Here is a 20,087-nt window from a genome sequence, read left to right as displayed (position 1 = left end):
CGAAGCTGTCTCAAAACTCCCCATGGAAAGAATTCACGTGTACAACAAGCGTTGAAAGTGTTCTACCTTTTTGATTCTTTAATCCTTCTCAGAATGCATCTCTCTTAAGATATATGAGGTTCGGGGGGAGCTGCCAATATGCTAATCACATACTTAATTGTACCAAAAAGCCAGGAAGAATGTAATGCAGTAGGTTAAAGTGTATACACTAAGTGAAATAGTATACCCATTAAAATGAGCGAGATGAGGACTCTGCAGGGCCCCCTAATGAATGAAAAATTTTAAGATGAAGAAGTATGGTGTGATTTCAACTAAATTATGGAAGGCATTGCTTCAAAATGCTAATGGTTCAGTTGAACTGTAGGACTGGAAGATGTTTTTCCTTTGTTTTGTAGGTTTTCAAAAATAATATATTACTGTAATAAAGGAAAATGTATGAAATTTTCCATTTTTAATATTTAATTACATGTGAAACATGGAAATACAGACTCATTCAAAATAAAAGAAAGAGGGGCCCCTGGGTGCTTCAGTCATTAAGTGTCTGCCTTCAGCTCAGGTCATGATCCCAGGGTCCTGGGATTGAGCCCCCACATCGGGCTCCCTGCTCAGCGGGAAGCCTGCTTCTCCCTCTCCTACTCCCCCTGCTTGTGTTCCCTCTCTTGCTGCCTCTCTCTCTGTCAAATAAATAAATGAAATCTTTAAAAAAAAAAAAAAAAGAAAGAAAGAAAGAAAAAAGAAAGAAACATTAAAGAAAAGGTTAAATATATTTTGAATAATGCCCCTGCCAGCTTGGTGTCCTAGCCTCCCCCTCAGAGGACACCACCATTATAGATTATTGTCTACTTTAACTTTGCATTTTTATGCATATATATGTAATAAGTAAGTATTTGTAGTATTCACAGTATCATGTACATGCTTTTTATATAAATGATGTCATGGTGTGCACATCATTTTTAATTGGCTTATATATCAATATGGAGTTCTTTCAGTGTTAATACATACAGACTAAATTCATTCTTTTCAGTGGTTACATAACATTCTATGAAATGGGTATATGGGTTTATTCTGTTTGTTTTTTTTTAAGATTTTATTTATTTAAGAGACAGAGTGAGTGAGAGAGTGAGCATAAGCAGGGGGAGTGGCAGGCAGAGGGAGAAGCAGGGTCCCCACTGAGCAGGGAGCCCGATGTGGGACTCGATCCCAGGACCTGGGATCATAACCTGAGGTGAAGGTAGACACTTCACTGACCAAGCCACCCAGGCGTCCCAATATATGGGTTTCATCTTACCTTCCTCCCATACCGATTGACATTTAAATTTTGTGGTGTTGTTCTGAACAGTAATATTAGCATTTAGTAGTTTTGTTTTTCTTTTTATTTTTTCTTGCGCCAGCGACTACCCATTTGGCTAAGTCAGTCTCTTCTTATTTGTAAAGGGGGCACCATTAAACAGAGATATACCCTCAATGTAACAGGGCTCACCTTGAAAGATCAGAAGAATTATTTATTCTGTTGACCCATTTTTCCAGCTCCAACAACCCGAGTCGTGGCCTTACACAGTATAGAAATTTTCCACAACAGGGTTTGAATGCCCATTGCTGAAATGAAACAAAGTGATTTCTGTGTCATGAAGCCTTTCTACCTGGGTAAAAACAATAGCTCTGCAACTAGCCAGAGTTAATATGTGATGACATCAACCCGACTAGGGGGCATTTCCTTTAATTATGAAGTAGCAGCTGTGTGGGTGTGTGTGCACGTGCGTGCCCTCGTGAGAGCTATCATGCACGGGCATAGGTGCTCAGGCGTGCTGTTGGTGTGAGAAGATGAAGCAAGGGAAGCCAAATATGATTCCTTAAGCCATATGGATGCATGTTTATTTTAAAGAAGGAGTTATTGATCAATGTCCTACCCAGAGGTTGAATACTAGCCCAGCAGAATTTGGGGACAGAATTCAAAGCCCATCCATTAATAGCCAACATTTCTGGAACACTGACCGTGTGGCATCATGCTAAACATTTTAAATGCACTGGGCCCACATGAAGTCCTACAAAGAGGACATACTTATCCCTATTTTAAAGAGGCAAAACCCGAGGCTGGAAGAGATGAAGTCTTTAGTGAAGTCTTTCCCTTTTATTCTGGAGTAACAAACCTTGTTGGCCATGCTTGTGTGAATGCAAGAACATCGCTTCCGCTCCATCATCTTACAGACCTGCACACAATGGCAACCAACCACAATAACAAAAGGATTACTAAATTTTCAGCCCCAAATGCCTGTTTATGTGGCATAGATATCCCACGTCCCATTCCAGGTAGCCATGCATTCTGAGTTTCAGGGAATAAGTCGTGTGGGTTCCTCATCCATGTACCTGAAAGGGGGCACTTAGGGGCTTATCCTGTGACATGGACTGAGTATGAGACCCAAGGGGTGGATGGACAGTCACAGCAGAACTGGCTTAAGAAACAAATACAAATGCCAACTACATAAAACAGCTGGATTCTGTAGAAGCCATTGTGGAGACTTTTGGTATTCAAAGAAAAGCAGTTCTCAAGGCTTTTCCAGTCCATAATTTGTGAGTATCATCACTACAAATAACCTTTCCAATAAATTGCAATACAACAAAAGATATGGTGCCCTCTCAGATCTTTGACAAGAGTGACTATGTTAAGAGGGGATATTATCATCAAAGAAAGAAAGAAAGAGAAGAAGGCAGAGAAAAAGGAAGGAAGGAAGGAAGGAAGGAAGGAAGGAAGGAAGGAAGGAAGAGAGAGGAAAAGAAAGGAAAGGAAGTTACTGTGTGAGATGACGGATATGTAAATTACCTTGATTGTGGTGGTATCTTGCAGTGTATATGTAATATCAAATCAACAAGTTGTACACCTTAAATATACAAATTTTAGTTGTCACTTATACCTCAATAAAGCTGGGGGTGGGGAAGAGAAGATAAGTCAGGACCCATGAAGTCACATCAAAATGAGAAAAGTTATAGTTACCAACTTACCCATCAGCAAATACACCTTCCCAGAGTCATCACATTTTGAGGTCATCTTCACATGGTGAAATGTCACTGTCGGTGCCACCATCACATTCATGCATTCCTTCAGTCACATGTCCAACAAGAGCTTAACCAGCCACCAAATTTCCAGTGACGAGTAAGGCCAGACCCTAAGCACAAGCAGGTTCTGCTATACCATCATCATGACATTATATTTCCTAGGACATTCGAACTTGGACATAAGAGAAGACTGTAGAGTGACAGCCAGGGGTCTGCAAACACTATCCATCAGAGAGCTTCCCAAAGAGGGAGCTGGGCTCCTTCAGTATTGCTGAATCCTCCTGAGGACAGCAGTCCTCAGACCAGAACCGGGGCTCATTGTTCTCACTGCAGATCAAATGTTTGTTGTGCAAAACAAGTTGAGAACCAGCTGGTCAGGGATTCCCTGGATGTCGGAGAAGCGGATGTTGGATGTGGATCTTTTTTTTTCTCCGATAGCTTAGGAGGGATAACAGTTGGACCAAAAACTCCAAGACTATAGAGAGAGAAGTAGAGTTTGTAACAGCTCTGCCTTTCACTGGCTGTTGAATTACAGGCAAGTGGTTTAAACCCTCCACACGCCAGTGTTCTTAAGTGGAGACTGAGTTATAATGGGACCTACTCTCTAGGGTATTTGTGCTTCTTACAGAGTTGAGTACTCGACACAGGACCAGGCGTACAAAATGCCCTAAAAATTTAACTACACAATAATCTCAATAACAAGTAGTCATCTTGTTTCTTTTTTGCTAGTAAGTTGAATTCCCTGATAGACATATAATTTCAGAATCAAATATTCAGATGCCAGCAGAGGCTAGGCAGGTAAAATCGACAAGCAAACAGAGAGGGTCTGAAAGACTCACATTCTTCTTAAACTATTTTCATTTTCATACAAGGAAAAGCAAAATATTTCTCTACCAGAAGAAAAAGCAGGACAGGATAACAAAAGATTGCTGGCATTTGGCCTCTAAGCCAGGCATACAATAGGGAGCAGGGGTGTCTGCAGCTAACTGGTGGTTAAATGGAGTGGTCCACAGCTGATTGGTCTCTGTGGGATTCGTAATCTAAAGCTGGCTATTTTTACTGAACTTTCCAGAAAACCGGAGATCCTGTATTGTAATGACATCTGAATGTTGGCCATGAATATATGTTGCAAAAAAACATAGTGGGTGAACCAAATACATCGTGCAACTAACTTTTCATTTTGGGTGTTGGCTTATGCCCATTTCAGCTACCAGGTCCCTGGCATCCTCAGTAGATGTTTTTAGAAAGCATTGGCACGCAGTTCTTGAAACCCCTGTGGTGTATTTAAGGGTACTTTCTCGAATGTGTTTCTTTGATATCCAAGCCAGCAAAGCCCTAGAGAAGACATGTGCCGAATTTTTGTGTGCACATTCAGACTTGCCTTTTAACATCTAATACAGCCGTAGTTAACACCAGCAAGCTTGTGCAGTGTTTTTCTACAGCCGGCTGGCAGATGATCTTTGAGAAGCTAAATTTGATTGAGGAGGGGAGTGCTGATTTGGGTGCAGCCGCCTGAGACCCAGCCACAGAGGGGTCTCTCTACACAGCTCCTGTGTCTGGTCTCTGCTCCATTGCCTCATTGTATGGGCGGCCCTGAGAGGCTGGGAGCAGTGGACTTTATCAGCTGTTCTCTTTTGTTGTAAGCCTCATTGTTCGGCTTAATGGCCTTGATCAAAATCTCTGAATTTGCAAGGCCCGAGGATGTACACAGACTGCCTGGGAACTTAAAATGGGGATCATTTTGTCCACCTTCCTGACAGTGTAGGCTCCTGTCTCCAGCATGGTTATCCCAAGGGTCTCTTCCAGATACTGGAGGGAGTCACAGGGACTAGGGGGTTATTTGCATGTGATTTGCATACATTTACATAAGCCTGCATGAGCTCTGTAAGGCTGAGCAGGGGTGATTCTGAAGGTCTGGATCCTTATTTCCTCTGCCTTGAAGACAGTCACCCCAACAGAGTCCTTCTTTACTAGATGTATATCAGGAAGCAGGTCACTGGAGGTTGTAAGGAGATAGAATCCTGGCCAAAACAGAATGAGCCCATTAGAAAAACTCTATTCCTTTGTTCCTTTAGAGCAAAACTAAGTCAAGATTTATGGAGCACTGACTATTTGCCAAATGTAGTTTTAGGTGCTGGGAATTCACATTGGACAGCAGTCCTGTTCACTTTACCATTAATTTTAATGAAGGAAAATGGTTATAAAAACAATTAAAAGAAGGAAAGAAAAAGGATAAACCCCGGTAGTGTTAACAGCTATGCAGAAAACAAAACAGGGAATTGAATCAGGGTATAGCTCAAGGGGAAGGAGGTGGCATTGAGTACTCTGCCCTGGGAAGACACTGGAGACCTGCATAATATCAGGTCAGCTTTGTCAGGAGCTGGGCAGAGTTCTGCAAGCACAGGGAACAGTGGATCTACATTGATCTAGAATGATCTTGGATGGTTTTATAAAGATTTAAAATCATAGTGTCATTGTAGTTTACAGAGAAGGAAACCACGCTATGAAATAAATAGACAGGGGTTAGGTTGTGTGGTCTTGTGGGTCAAGGTTAGAGTTTGTATCTTCTAAGTTCAGAAGGAAGCTGTTGAATTTTGAGTAGCAGAATGGCATATCTGATCCACTCGTTTAAAATGGGCTTGGCCACTAGGAATACATTGGGTACAGGGAGGAAGAAGAGGAGTGGGGGGAGATGGAGTGTGTTAGATCATTGCTGCTGTGGTCTCATCCAGGTGAGAAATAGAAGTGTCTTGACCTGGGATGGTGCCAATGGAGAGGAATAGAAGTTGAGACCATGGAAATGTCTTTCAAAGTCGAACCAACAGGATTCGCTAGTGGGACCGTACATAGAGTATAAGGGTAATGGGAGAATCAAGGAATTATTTATCAAGAAGTTTGCTTTGAGGAGCCAAGCAGATGAGAGATGCCATTTGCTGAAGTGGGGAGACTGGGTGAGGAGCAGGCTGCAGAGAAGGAAGGAGGTGTAAGAAGTTGGGTTGTCATGCCTGTGGTGTGGATTAGGAAGGTCTTCGTTTTCCCTAGGACCAATGACGGGCCTCAGGGCAAAACCTGCAATGATGTTCCCATGACATTTCATTTTGCTGCTCACAGATTCCGAGTTGGTTTCTCGTGAAGGAGACCTTATCAATGACCTTTCTCAATTAATACTGACAGACATGAGATAGCATGTATTTCCTAATAGAGAGAGTATTGTTTACATATTGAGTGAAAGTTTTCCATGAATAGACATGGTAAACTGGTAGGTAATTGGTGAATAGATAGACAATGGCATTAAGTAAGTAACCTGCCCTGAGAAGACACTGGAGGTCTTAAATAACATCAAGTAAATTTTGTCAAGAGCTGATTAATCAATCAATTGAATGATAGGTAGATAGATGAATAGATGAGAAAGAGTATAGAGATAAATGATGATAGATAGATGGATAGATCAATCAATGGATAGATAGATGAATCAATGGATAGGTAGATAGATATAGTTATAGATATATAGATATAGATAGAAGGCTTCAAGGAAATGAGGAGAATAAAGACAGATGAGAAAAACATAATTTCAGATACCTCTGAGAAATCTATTTCTTTGAGAAAATGAAAGACCATTGGCATAACTTACAGTCTTTGAGAGTTCCATCAAAATTAATCAATGGGTCCCCATTCAGTGAATGGTATGTCCCAGTCTTGTGTGAAAAGGAAGTATTTAAGGGAGCTAGTGAGGATGTATACAAAAAACAAAATCTTATTTCAATAGTGACAAAAAGACCCTTCTCCACCACCAGTAGAAGGTAGGGACATGAGCAGGGTATAAGACGGAGAGTAGAGGGATGAAGAAAATGAGTGATAAATTCATAACTTAATTATTCAGTTAATATGGGTCCTTGTATACCTTGTTCACAAACTCTAGATTTCTGTGGAGTACTAGGGAAGAACATTAAATATGTCCAGATAATCCTGAAGCTTTATTTTCAACCAGTTTGCTCTATTTTCTGTTTGATTCCAAGGACCTGAAATGTGGACATTTGTCCACAGATCCCCAGAAATTGGGTATTTTCTTTTTTTAGGAAATAGTAGAATTTCAGTTGGTCAAAGTGAAGTCATTTTCCACATTCATAAAGCACATTTTCTGAAATGTGCCAGGTAATTTTTATTTTTATATCATATAAAAATTCCGTTATGACAAGATGTGGTTAATATAAGAGAGGAAGGTGTCAGTGTGAAGTTTCAGAAACCATTGGGACAACACATCTCAGAATTTTATGTCTCTTTCTGGTGATCTAAAATGGGGCCAGACGCTTCCATTAATAAGCCTCCCAGGTATGCAAGCATAGCGCTTTGAAAATTCCTATCCTAAGACCAGCCTGGGGGCTGTAAACTAGCTAGCTCATTCAAGTTGGATGAAAGTTCTTAGAAACAAAAATTTCTTAGAAAATTCTAGAAAGTTCTTTGGTTCATCCAGGTCCTACTATTGAGATGTTGAGCCTCTGTCTTCCTTAGAGGATCAGTAGATTGTGGCCACCTCTTGGCTGTTCTTAAAAGTGCATCACTTAGAGCAGGTGATAGGATGTCCTACCTCTCCATTCTGGGAAGGGTTCTCCTCATCAGAAATACCTTCGCTCGCATCCCAACTTTTACCATTGCTGTATCTCAGAAGCATATGTTAAAGGATCTCTGGTGTTTGATCTTTAGCCCAGGGACACGAGGTCTTCTATAAAAGGCAGCATGCCTGCCCTTCTTTGTCTTTCAGGAACTCTATATAATGGATGTTTTCATAAAAACTTACCGCCAGGAGCAGGAGATAATCACCAAATCCTAAAACGTGACCATTCTTTGGAGGTTGTTCCCTAAATGGTGCCCGATGGGTATGCAATGTGCACAGCTTCTCGATTTGCAAATATTCTTGTATGCTCTTTTCTTGAGTAAAAGTTCCTAAGGGGCCAGGATTCATTTTACAGAAAGTGCTCCATCCAGAACACTGGGAAAATTATAGGATTCTGTTAATCTTATATACAGGTTGTTTGAAAGTTACCTTAGATATCATGCATTGATTAAGAATTTTTATGGTTCCTGAATGCGCTGAAATGTATTCCACACTCAATCTCTAGTGGATAAATGTCATTTTCTTTGGGATGTAAAAAGCACTTCAGAATTCTCTGGGTCATAATTAGGAATGACAATTACCAGAATATGTTGCCGCAAAGAATTCTGTTTATGTGAGCTTTCGAATTTTTGTGAACTTAACATGAAGGGACATACGATGGATTATCTAGCGGTGATCCATGGAAGAAGACAAAAGAATTGAAATTATTATGGTGGGTCTAGAAAATATTGATGTGGGAGAAAATTAATTACCAGATCATTTTCAAAAAGTTCACCTGTAGCTGGTCAGTAGTTTCCATACTATTAACTTGTGTTTGCAGCAAATCAAAAGCATTAATCTGTTTTTCCAGGTAAAGGTTTCAAATCATTTCTATGCATTCCCAAACTATATAGCCTCTAAATATAACATTAAAAAATGCAACAACCCCTTTGATTTGTGCTTCACTTGCAGTGCTATGAGTTGTTGAACCAAGTGTGATAATAATGTTTTTGTGTATTTGTTTTAAGGCTGGAAATTGAATCCAGTTGTGGGTGCGGTCTACAGCCCCGAATTCTATGCAGGTAAATAGTTCCTCTTTGCATGACTTCTTCATCTGTTCTAAATGTGTTTTGCCTGCCAGTAAAGAACAGGTTTCGTAAACCACGTAAATCCCTCTCCTAAGAAGTTCTGAAGGATTTTTTTTTTTAAACAAAACCAAAAGTGTTTAAAACCCCTTCAGAAGTAAAGGGGAATCGTGTATGCGCGTTACACTGTGCGGTACGCGTGGAGCCATTGCTCCTTATGATGTTTTACATTGATTTTGCCTCAAAAAAGCACTGAGACTTTGTTCGAGGGCATATGGAACAAATGTAGAGCCGTTCATGCCCATTTTATTTCAATCTGCCTGGATGTGTTTTTTAGACATATATTTCCATGTGGGGTTGCCTCTCTTTCTTCCTGGCAAAGCAGAGAGTTGGCTCATTTATTCCAGTAATGTGGCAGTGAGTTGAAATTGCCAAGAGAAGGATTATTTAGAAAATGAGAAAAAAACAAAAACAACAACAACCCTCCCCCCAAAAAAACAACAAAGTGGTCTTTCTTTCTCTCTCCGTTAATCAGTCTTCCTTAGCAATTCCATGTCTCTTTGCTCTGCCTTCCAGGGTAGGTCTCTCCCCTCACCCCTTCCCTGCTACCCGCCAACTCCCGGTCGATCAGGAAATCCGTGTAGAAAACTTGTCCATCACATTTTGGGAGAGGGTAACCCAGAAACAACAGTGGCGGAGCTCTCGGCTCTGCTAGGTGTGTCCCTTCTGCCTGTTAGCCCCTTGTTCATGAACAAGGCTGCGGTTAACACCTTAGAACTTCAGTAGATTTGCCACGTGGGGATTGAAAAGAACTCTTTCTTTGATGGGACCCTTGCTCTTTAATATGTAGAAGTAAATGACCAGTTGGTCTAGATCCACTCGGTGACCCCTTCACGGTAAGTCCTACCCCTTGCTTGGTCCCTTCTGGGATGCCATCTGTCGTTTTCCTAATCATGGATCAACCCTAGCGTATGACAGGAGCATAGGACACTCGGATGGCTACTCGAGCAGAGTAGCCAACTCGACCAAGAAAAAAATGGTAAATCTGGGAAGCCCAATGTGATAGCTAAGAGCTGGATTTCAGATAGGCGATGTTTGTTCTTCGCATGTGAGTTTTACCACAAGCCTGGGTTAAGTCCTGCGAGTCTATGACTGTGAAGGTGTTGCGTTGACTCTTCTGGGGCAGGAAAGTCTTCGCTGTAAGGCTTTCCATGATTATATGGTAGAACCCACCTCCCGAGAGGACACTTAGCAAAGTGAGGAACACAAACACTGTATTCGGACAACCCCGGTTCAGATCCTGCCCCCCCCCCACTTGCCAGCTGTGTGATTCTAGGCAAGTTACTTAACCTCTCTGTGCCTCAGTGTCTTCATCTGTTAAATGGGAGATGATAATAGTAACAAACTCACAGGTGCTTAGAATTAAATGGGTTAATATATGAAGACTGGTGCACAGCCAGCACCACATAAACGCTGGGCAAATAAAAATAAATTAACGTTCCACCTCTCTGCCATAAAGGGAAAATTAACGGAGAACTGACTGTGCTGAATTCTGAGTAAACCACTAAACTTAGAGATTTCTTTTCTTAATACATGAGAGCACTAGTCTTTCTGTTCTCAGCTTGTCCATTTGGGGGAAGTTAACTTCTGGGATCGGGGTAAGGCAGTCTGTTTAGGGGCACAGATATTGCTGGGGTACATCCTTGTCCAAAGCTGCAAAGAAGCACATCCCTCAAAAAGGCTTGGAGGAGGCCAGCCAGCAGCTCCCATGCATCCGCAGGCGTCACCCAGTGAAATGGGGTAGCTGGGAAAACGAGCTGGCACATTCTCTGCAGGTGTACACGCCTGGCTACGTGCATGGTTTCTCCCCGGATTAATGGGTCAAGGACAAGAAGCAGGAAGCCATCTGATGAGGGGTAGGGTATAAATGTGTCACTTGGGATAGTGAGAGGAAGGACATGTTTCTGGTCCCCTGCCGTGTAGTTGCTGGTCATCTGGCTCGAGCAACCGAGAGAATCCCCTTTACGTGTGATTTCCAACCTATACGCATATCTGTGGGTGTTCAAGAGGACATTAAGACAGAAGAGACCATTCAAACTGACTTGTATATACAAGAATAAATTAATCTGTGTGACTTTTAGAACGTTAGAGCAGCCATTCAGATTAGCCCTGAGCCCAGCTGCAGAAGTTAGATCATGGGACTATCGGGAAAGAATAAGTTAAAATAAAGATTAATATTTACTGAGTATTATCTGTGGCCAGGCACAGTTCTAAGCACTTCACCTAAATTAATGTATTTAAATCCTCATGGCAGTTTTCCAGATGAGAAAACTAAGGTACGCAGAGTCCCTTAGCACTAAACGGCTAAGATTTCAAGCAGGTAATAAATTGGCTAGATTTTGAAATCGAGAGCCTGTATTCTTTACAACTGGGTTATATACTGCCTCTTTATTTTTTGTGAATATTTAAAGTCGTATTTCTTATTGACTGTGTCCTATGATGGTAGATCAGGCTACTGTCCTATGTCTAAGCCAGTCAAATTAAAGAAGACGAGTAAGATAATTTTGGATTTTTCCAACCACCACCAACGCTGCTACCCCCGCCCCCCCTCCACCTCCTCCATATTCAAACGAGTTAACTGGCTGTGTCAGGGACAGTTTTAAGGATTCTGGACAACTAAATAATTATTTCTGTGAGATGCTCTGATCAACTTAAATCTAAACAAAAAATGGGGCATGAGTAAATAAGTGTTACTGGAAAAATCTGTATGTATATGTTCGTGTTGCCAATGTATGGGCTATCCTAATCAGAACCCTTTCCTTTTTGCCTAAATTATCTGTGTATGTAGGTAAACAGAGCTCGTGATATGCAGAAATTCCTTTGAAATATTTGAAGACCCATAAACACTGAGAATCGAGCTAGCTTAAATCGAAAGTCAAGGCACCTATGTGGATGGAGTGCATATATGCGAATGTGGACATTTCATATATTCATTTCACTGTGGAGGTGTAATTACTAATGTCATCCATTGGAATGTCCATGACTAAGGATTTAGGGGGCTTCTTGGATTTCCCCAACTATAAACACAGTCTGGATTTATCTTGCAATTTCGAATGGGCATCAAAGCTGAAATGAAGACCTTGTCATTGATTTGCTGTGGATTTTTAGCAGGCCAGCCCTGTATCTGCCTGAGATAGAAAGCCAGGCTTATTAGGCACTCCTATATATAAGATTTTGTATTAATGACAAATATCATAATATTCCCATAGTATAATTATCGATTTTCTGAAGCTTATGCAGAATTAACAACCCAGCCTCAATTGTCTCTCAGAACGGGGCATGAAAAGTTCACATATTTTGTAAATTAAAATCAATATTTTCAATCTCTCCTAAAGGTAATTTTCCTAATTTAGTGGACTTTCCCTAACATTTATTTTCTCTTTAATTATAAAATGGCAGGTTATTGATTTTCGTATATAACCTCTTGACGCCCTGAATGCATTTTTATTGCTAACGCGGGGTGGGGGTGGAGAGGGCAGGAGCACCTCTTAATGAGGATCTTTAATTACTAGCTGAACAGTATTAATTTGCTTTGATAAATTATGACGCACACTCTCCCTCGCGCACACATTCCAGGGGAAGCATTTACAAAGCTGTTATGAAAGGCCTTTCATTTTGGGTGGTTTTTCTGAACCCTTACCGAGTTCTACCCAGAAGAATGCTTACCCAACACCAGTGTCCAGAAACAGATACGCATAAATCAACACATCCCATGAACCCACGTAAATCTTCTCCAAAGACGAGTGGGTGTTTTCCTACAAAGCTACATGGCATTGATTATTTTGCCTACATCTAATCATCTTCTGGCTCCTTGGGGCTTAGTCTCAAGATAGATGATTGATAAGTCAATTAAAAAAAATGTCCAGGTGGATCTCAAAGCCAGGGCCTGAGACCATTCCATTTCAGACCTTCTTAAAAATTTGAAGGCAATAAAGAAAAGTACAGTATCTGCAAATGTCTGTTCCCAGTAGCATGCTTCAGGTTACTTAGTATAATTAGAAATAGTGTTTCTAAGAATCTCAATGAGGAGGCCTCAAAGGGGGTTCTTACCGCTCCCCCTTCATTGTGAAAAGTTCCACTGCCATCTAATAAAAAGATGAAAAGAAACAGTGGTGTCTTTTAGGGAGAATCATGATAGCTAGCCAATGAAACTGTTGATGGAAATCAAGCATCTTTAATCTTCATACATGAGTAAAACAAAATAAAAATAAATAACGGAAGGTTATACACAGTTGTCGACATGGGACTGACAAATGGCAAATCCATCCGTTTCTCAATTGCCAGTAAGATGGCTGCAAAGCTCCCTCACGCTGTATATCATATCTGCCAACTCATTTCTGTGATTAAATATTCCATCAGTAGGGCTATAAGGCGGCAAAGCTTAACAAGATTCATAAGATGCACCACTTGAACAGACATAACTCACTTCCGTGGATGGAGAGCACCCCGCCTGCAAAAGAAAATTGGAATTGAGGTAAATTACGCCACGAGTCATGATCAATAGGGAAAGGAAAAGATCTACCAATGCAATGCAGATCTAAGATACAGTGAGGTCCCGACGACAACAAACACACAATTCAAGACAAAAGTAGAGAGATGCAGAGTAAATCAACTTGAAAACCTTGAAGATGGGGAGGAACAGTAGTCTGGCAAAGCTATTATTAGTAGTAGGGTTCTTTTCAGTGGGGAGAAGAAGAAGGGGGTCCTTAATTGGATTTTCCTCCTAAAAATAAACATTTCTGGTTTCAAGGGGGTGGGGGAAGTACAAAAAGAAGGATACCTGGCAGCAAAGTCACATATGAAAGGTGGCCGGGTCTTAAAACTAGGTTATCCTGGGCTGATAGGGAGAATCAGATAAGGTAATGAGTGTAAAAGAACTTTATAGAGTGTAAAGTAAAATAAAACTATGAGATTAGTGTGATGACTGAAGTCAGCCAGATTGATTATGTCCACCTCGGTAAAAACCTGGCCACGGACCACAGGCCTTGAAACCAGGCTGGGTGATGGGGGACTGGATTGGGATCTCAATATAAAGTTTAAAAATGAAGAGGAGGGATGTAGCACTCTGTGATTGCTTATCTCGAAAGGGCAGCTGTATTTGACCTTGGATTACCCGTACAGAGGTATTGGTTTTCTATGGGCTTTTGGCCACTGTGAACCATGATTCATCTAAGAATTGAGTCAAAGGAAGGTAGATGTCTGTCTCCCTCCCAGTCGCTCCCCCATTTCACTTCATTGAGTCCATTACAGTTAAGAGAATGACCTTTAGCCGCACTTTTGGATGGACTTCTTTCCAATTCCCTTCCTGCAATTTGGATACAATAGCATCTGAAAAAGAGTGAGATTGTCAGAACCTGTGATAACTGGGGTCCCTGACACAGGCTGCTTTCCTTTTATTGGCCACCGTCCTAGACTTTGGGTTGGGCTTGGGATGATGTTCCCAAATCCTGGTATACAAAGCATGCGTTCGGGGTGACTGCCTTAGTACCCTGAAAGAATGTAATGTGGGTCTGAAAGGTACTTGTTACCACTCAGAGCCCCTCAAAGCAGCAAATATTCAGGCACCCCTCGAGGCGCGAACACTGCCCATATCCACCCAGAGGACCGGCTTCGACTGGACGCAGAGTGATGGCTCCTCAGGAGCAGTGACCTTTGGCTCTGTAGTGTTTTGTATAATTTACACATCTGCCAGATTCAAATGCAGTGCACTTCAGTGAACTGGAACAGAAGAGTCCAGATTTAAGTCCCCAAGCAAAGGATTTTCAGCCTAGAAATGTTCCACTTCAAAGACTTTATCTCGTACATCTGTTTACCTTCGCCTCCCCTTTTGGTTGCAATTCACTTTCCTTCTCGCGTCTCCTTTCCCCATCTGTCTTATCAGATTTCACTCCATCCCTGCCCACATTTGGCCTTAATTTTTATCTGTGTCCTTCCCTGCCCCACGGAGGGAATGCAGCTCAGCTTCGATGGAACCTTTGGGGGATTTTGATCTTCAAATAGGATCAGAACTCGATTATGTGCTAAAAACTGCACTGCCTCAATAAATTAGTTGCCATTCTATTGCGTGGAAAGCCTACCAAGGAGAGCTCCCCCAAAGCAGGAAGGGACGGGACAGCCCTTGTAGGAGAAGCCCCACTTCTGTACCAGGGGAGAAAGACAAGGTTCGAATATTTGGTTCTGGATCGGTTTCACAGGGAAAGTTCTGGACTGCCATCATTCATTCATGAACAACTGAAACCATCAGCAACAGTAAGCCACTCTGGGTGCTGACTTTGTGCCAGGCACTGTGCAACACGCTTTGCATCTCGTCAGATCCTCATGAAAATGTTACAACATTCTCTTCATTATAGAAATGAGGAAACCAAGGCTTTCTGCAGTTTGTCTCCTCCCTCATATCACAGAGCTAGTATGTGAAAAATCAGTTTATTATATAAACGTCTTTTTTCTAACCTCAAAGCCCACGCTTTCCATCACTTTGCTGTGCAGCTTCCTCAGTAGGACGAGACTGGGACATGCCTGCCATGTCTTCTATCCTGGAGGTCATAGAGGATAAAGATAATTAATGAAAATATCTTGGCACGTAGTATTTTCTGCCGCGTGCTGGACTCCATGTGGGGACCATCGCATGTTTACAGAGGTTATAACTTTGGAGCATAAGTGTCATTTTCCTCATTTTGCAGATAAATTAGAATTCTAGTGATATTATGTTGCCCAAGGTTGCTGATTTGAAAAGTTAAAGAGCTGGGTCCAAAACCAGTCTCTGTGATTCCAAAGCCCATTCCATTTTATTACAAGTTGCCTCCCACACACATGCATTTAATTAATCCAATATCTTGGATTCATGGTTCTTAACTGGGAGTAATTTTACACCCCAGGGGAATTGGGCGACTTCTGGAGACATTTTCCATGATCAGATCTTGGGGGCCATGGGATTGTTCACTACGGGCCTCTACAGGGTGGAGGCCAAGGGTGCTGCCAAACATCCCACAATGCACAGGACAGCCCGCACCACAGAGAATAATCTGGCTTAACATGTTGATAAGGCTGAGGCTGAGAACCCCCCTTCTGACAGAAGCACATTAATAAACACGCCAAGCCCTGTCGATGGCTCCTGCTCAAGGTGGATAAGCGTCTGTAGTCATCACAGGCAATCCAAGAACTTAAAGAGAGACATCCGTCCAGATGTTCCGTCTTCTCAGCATTACTCCGTGATTTTTGACTCCAGAAGGGAAGAGCATAAGACCCGATGTTCTGCGGCAGAGCTGTGTCGGGGGTCCGCAAGACCTTCCCCAGTGTCTGTGTCCAGTTGGATGCGCTCCCGGGACTCAGAAAGGCTCTCATAGTCACAGTTCTGAGTTTTACAAAGCGATACAGATTAAAAATCAGCAAAGGGGAAGAGCACATGAGATGGAATCCAGAAGGAACCAGGCAGAAGCTTCTGGGTGTGCCCTCCAGGTTAAGTATACGATGTGCTTAACTTTACTGAAAACGGTGTCAGACAACACACACAAAGTGTCGCCCACCAGGCATCAGTCTGCTTCCTAGGAGGTGGTCCCAGGGACACAGAGCCCCCGAGCGACTGACCTCAGCTACTGAAACCTTAGCCCAAAGAGCAAAAGTAAGCATTCACCATGAATCACATTGCTAATGTAAACCATCTTATCAAACTGGCACTGTACGGCCCAAGGCCTCAGGCTTCCAAAAACAGTTTTATCAGGTAGAATATTCCAAGGGTTTAGAACTCATCTGCCAGGAGCTGTCCAAGAAGGCAAACTTTCCAGAGGAACATGCAGGGTTTGAGCAGCCCAGGCCTCCTGCATAACAGAAGAAGGAAGAGAAGGAGAGGGAGAAGAGTAAGAAGGAGAAGAAGCAGAAGGAGAAGAAGATGGCAAGCTCAGAATATATATTCGTGGTCATGATGGTAGTGGTGAAGAGGGGGAGAGTGGTATAAGACAAGACATACCACTGTGCTTTGTTGGTTCTAGGGAAAAGATCAAGCTGGATTCAGTTATGAAAGTGGAAAAAAATGTATGTATCTTTCACTTCGAGCAGAGGTCTGCAAATTTCAGTAAAGGGCCAGTTCGTGAATAGGTTCAACTGTGTGGGCCTACAGTCGCCCGCAACCACTCACCTCTGCCCCTGTAATGCAGGAGTAACCGCAGACAACGCATAAATGAGTGTGCATGGCTGTGTCCCAATAAAACTTTAAGGATACGGACATTTAAATTTCATATAATTTTCATGGGTCATGAAATAGTTGTCCTCGCCCCACCCCCAACTGCATAAAAAGGTAAAAATCAGGGCCCTCCGGCACCAACCCTGGCTTAGAAAGTCCGGATTTGCTGAACACAAAGCCACCAGCTTACATCCTGGGGAGGTATTTTTAGCATTGCACTGTTTAGCAATTACACAATTCTGCATGAACCCGTGAGATTAGCTGCTCGTCCTTCTGCCACATCATGTTCATCAAGGAAGAGCCAAAGAGAGAGGCTGTGTATGAAGTCACACATACCACTGGCTTCTGTTAATTCTTCCCTCAGCTCAGAGTTACAGTGCTGAAGGCCTGTACAGTATCGGGCACTGCTCACAAGCTGGGGGAAGCACCTTTTCCCTCAAGAATTCCTTAGAGCATTGAAGGATACAGACAGATAATCTTAGTGTATATTAAATGATGATACCAGCCTTCCAGAACACTAAAAAATTAACAACCCTGTCTGTATGAAGAATGTGGGGGGGGGGGTACTCATTGGGTTTTGAAGGATAAGTAAGAGTTCCCCTGAGAAGAAAATGAAGAAAGATCTTTGTAAGGGTGAGTAAGGAAGAGTTTGGTAGAGTCCAAAGGAGTTTCTCAATCTTTATCTTCAGAATCCATTGAGAAGTACTAAAACAAAAAACAAAAAAACAACAACAAAAAAAAACACAACAGGTGCTTGATATTCACTGGATATAGAAATTTCTGAGGCAAAATCAGGTTTCCCCCAAAAGCTGAGAAATACCAATCTGTTGAGATCAGAGGGTACCTTCTAGAGAAAAGTTGCAAAAGACCTGACAATGCTGTATAAAGGAATGTGGATTGTGGATTTCATCCTTTGAGTGGCAGGCAACCATTGAAAATTCTGATAAAAATATATTTAAAAAATAAAATGAAACAAGCAAGAACACCCAGTAATGAATTAGCATGCATATCTCCACCGGAGACAAATAATAGTCTTATCATGAGGACTTAGAAATATGTGAACTCAGCCCTGAAAAACTGAAAGAGGGACAACCAAATCAGCAACTTCTCAGCCATCCCGGAGACCCGGCTCCTGACAGTCACCAGGACGACCAAACCGGTGCCCGGCACCAAATCAGCAACTTCTCAGCCATCCCGGAGACCCGGCTCCTGACAGTCACCAGGACGACCAAACCGGTGCCCGGCACCAAGGCTATGATCAGACTTGTTTTCCTGGTAGTGTCCCAATCTCTTCCTAGGAAAACAAATTACCAGAGACTTTAAAAATGACATGATTTCATTTTTAAAAGTATTTTAACTTATGTCGCCATTCTATTATAAACCATTTAGTTTTGACGGTCTTGTACTTCCCACTTTTAATGTTCTTTTCAAAATTTATAGTTCAACGTAACTAGTCCAACCAATTAAGTTGCGTGTAAATAAAGACAAATCGGCCAAATATTGTTTAATACCCCGTATGTTAATTATATGTAGATACTCCTTCTCCAAATATCAAGTGAAGCTGTCTTTTAAAAATGTAGTGCGGAAGAACCATCACACAAATAGCAAAATCCTACTTAAATTAACTACATTGGTGACAGTGAATGCATTTCTAGAACTTCCATGGACCTGTTACAACCCATTACAGTCGAAATATTGGTTTATGAAAAATTAATAAAGCCAGTGGAAAATGGAACCCAGCATCTGCATTAGCTGTTATACCAAAAGAATCAGCCAGAATTAATTATGCCGTATGCTACATTCTAATGAGTTTTTCATTAAACAGTAAACCATTATGGAAACTAAACAAGGATTATTCAGAGAATAATGCCAAAGGCTGTTTTTTTTTGTTTGTTTGTTTTTTGTTTTTTGGAGGAAATTAAATTAGTTAATGGGTTCTACATTTAAACCCGACACAAAGGTTAATCAGTGTACACTTATCATTGCATTAAACCCAGTATCATTTTAAAAACAGGAACATCCCAATATCGCTGATATTTCCTCTGGGAAAAAAGATGAATCTATGTGTGCATTTCTAGTGTTTGTTTGATATACATGATATTGTAAAGACTGAAACCTTCCGTATTAATTCCCTGTCACTGGAAAACCATTTTCACCGCTGAAATATTCTGTTTGCTTCCGTCCCACAGGTGTGTGTGTGTGTGTGTGTGTGTGTGTGTGTGTGTGTGAAGCATGTTTAAACAAATGTATCTGATTACTCCTTGGGATATTCAAAGTCAAAGTATATTCTCTGCTCTTCCCGAAAGAGTGGGGTCAGGAGTTTACACCTAATCTGGGATATGGAAGAGGACTCAAGATGAAACTTTACCCCCATTCCACAAATATTCCCAGTCCCTCTTAAAATACAGTTCTGTAGTAGCCAGCGAAATAGAAGAGAGGGCCCAAGGGAAGCCTGTCTAGAGGGATCTTTGGACTCCTGCAATATCTCAGAGTTTCTTGTCCCTAGGAAGAGGGGAGAGAGTGAGAGAGAGAGAGAAAGAAAGAAAGGGAGGAAAGCATTCTGGATTATTTGCAGAGACTTGTAAACTCCACGGATTTTAGCCAAAACACAATTTCTACTTTTTTTTCTATTCATCATACTTTTCAAATTAAAATACCTCTATGAGCTGTGAGATAAATGTGCAGTTGGTGGGGACATCTCAGTTACAGGGAAGAATACCCTCTCCCTGTCACCTGAATGGCCCTGCCACATGGGAATGTGGGCCCAAACCCATGAGGCCCCATCCCCTGTTTCCTCAACAAAAGCCAGACATCTGTCTTGTGACATAAACCTCCTCAAATTTAATTAAACCTCCTCAGTTTAAATGTTGGTGATTAATTCCAATCTTAAAATGTTCTCCATTAAATCTGTAATGGTTAGCATTCTGTCCGGGACATGGCCAAACCCAACAGTTCAGCAAGGAACAGTGAAACAAAATAAGTCCCCAAATGCTGTATTTTGAGATTCAAAAAAATAATAATAGTTATTAGCCCATTATTATTATTATTATTACCGAGATCACTTATTACCTACAAATTGTCAACCCCATCCATGTAACAGATCTGATCCCTACAACAGTTCTCA

General features: G+C 41.6%; 1 protein-coding gene across 5 annotated transcripts in view; it reads left to right on the top strand.

Annotated features, from left to right (window-relative positions):
* The window catches only part of RBFOX1 (RNA binding fox-1 homolog 1), a 331,573-nt gene that overhangs the window by 221,031 nt on the left and 90,455 nt on the right, over positions 1–20,087 (top strand). For all 5 annotated transcript variants that reach the window (XM_040635353.1, XM_040635351.1, XM_040635355.1 and 2 more), the window contains one exon: positions 8,671–8,724. In XM_040635353.1, coding sequence (XP_040491287.1) covers positions 8,671–8,724 — 54 coding nt within the window. The remainder of the gene's footprint in view (positions 1–8,670; positions 8,725–20,087) is intronic.

Source organism: Ursus maritimus, unplaced genomic scaffold (genome assembly GCF_017311325.1).
Source record: "Ursus maritimus isolate PB19 unplaced genomic scaffold, ASM1731132v1 scaffold_2, whole genome shotgun sequence".
NCBI classification, from domain to species: domain Eukaryota; kingdom Metazoa; phylum Chordata; class Mammalia; order Carnivora; family Ursidae; genus Ursus; species Ursus maritimus.
This window is presented reverse-complemented; position numbering and strand designations above follow the sequence as displayed.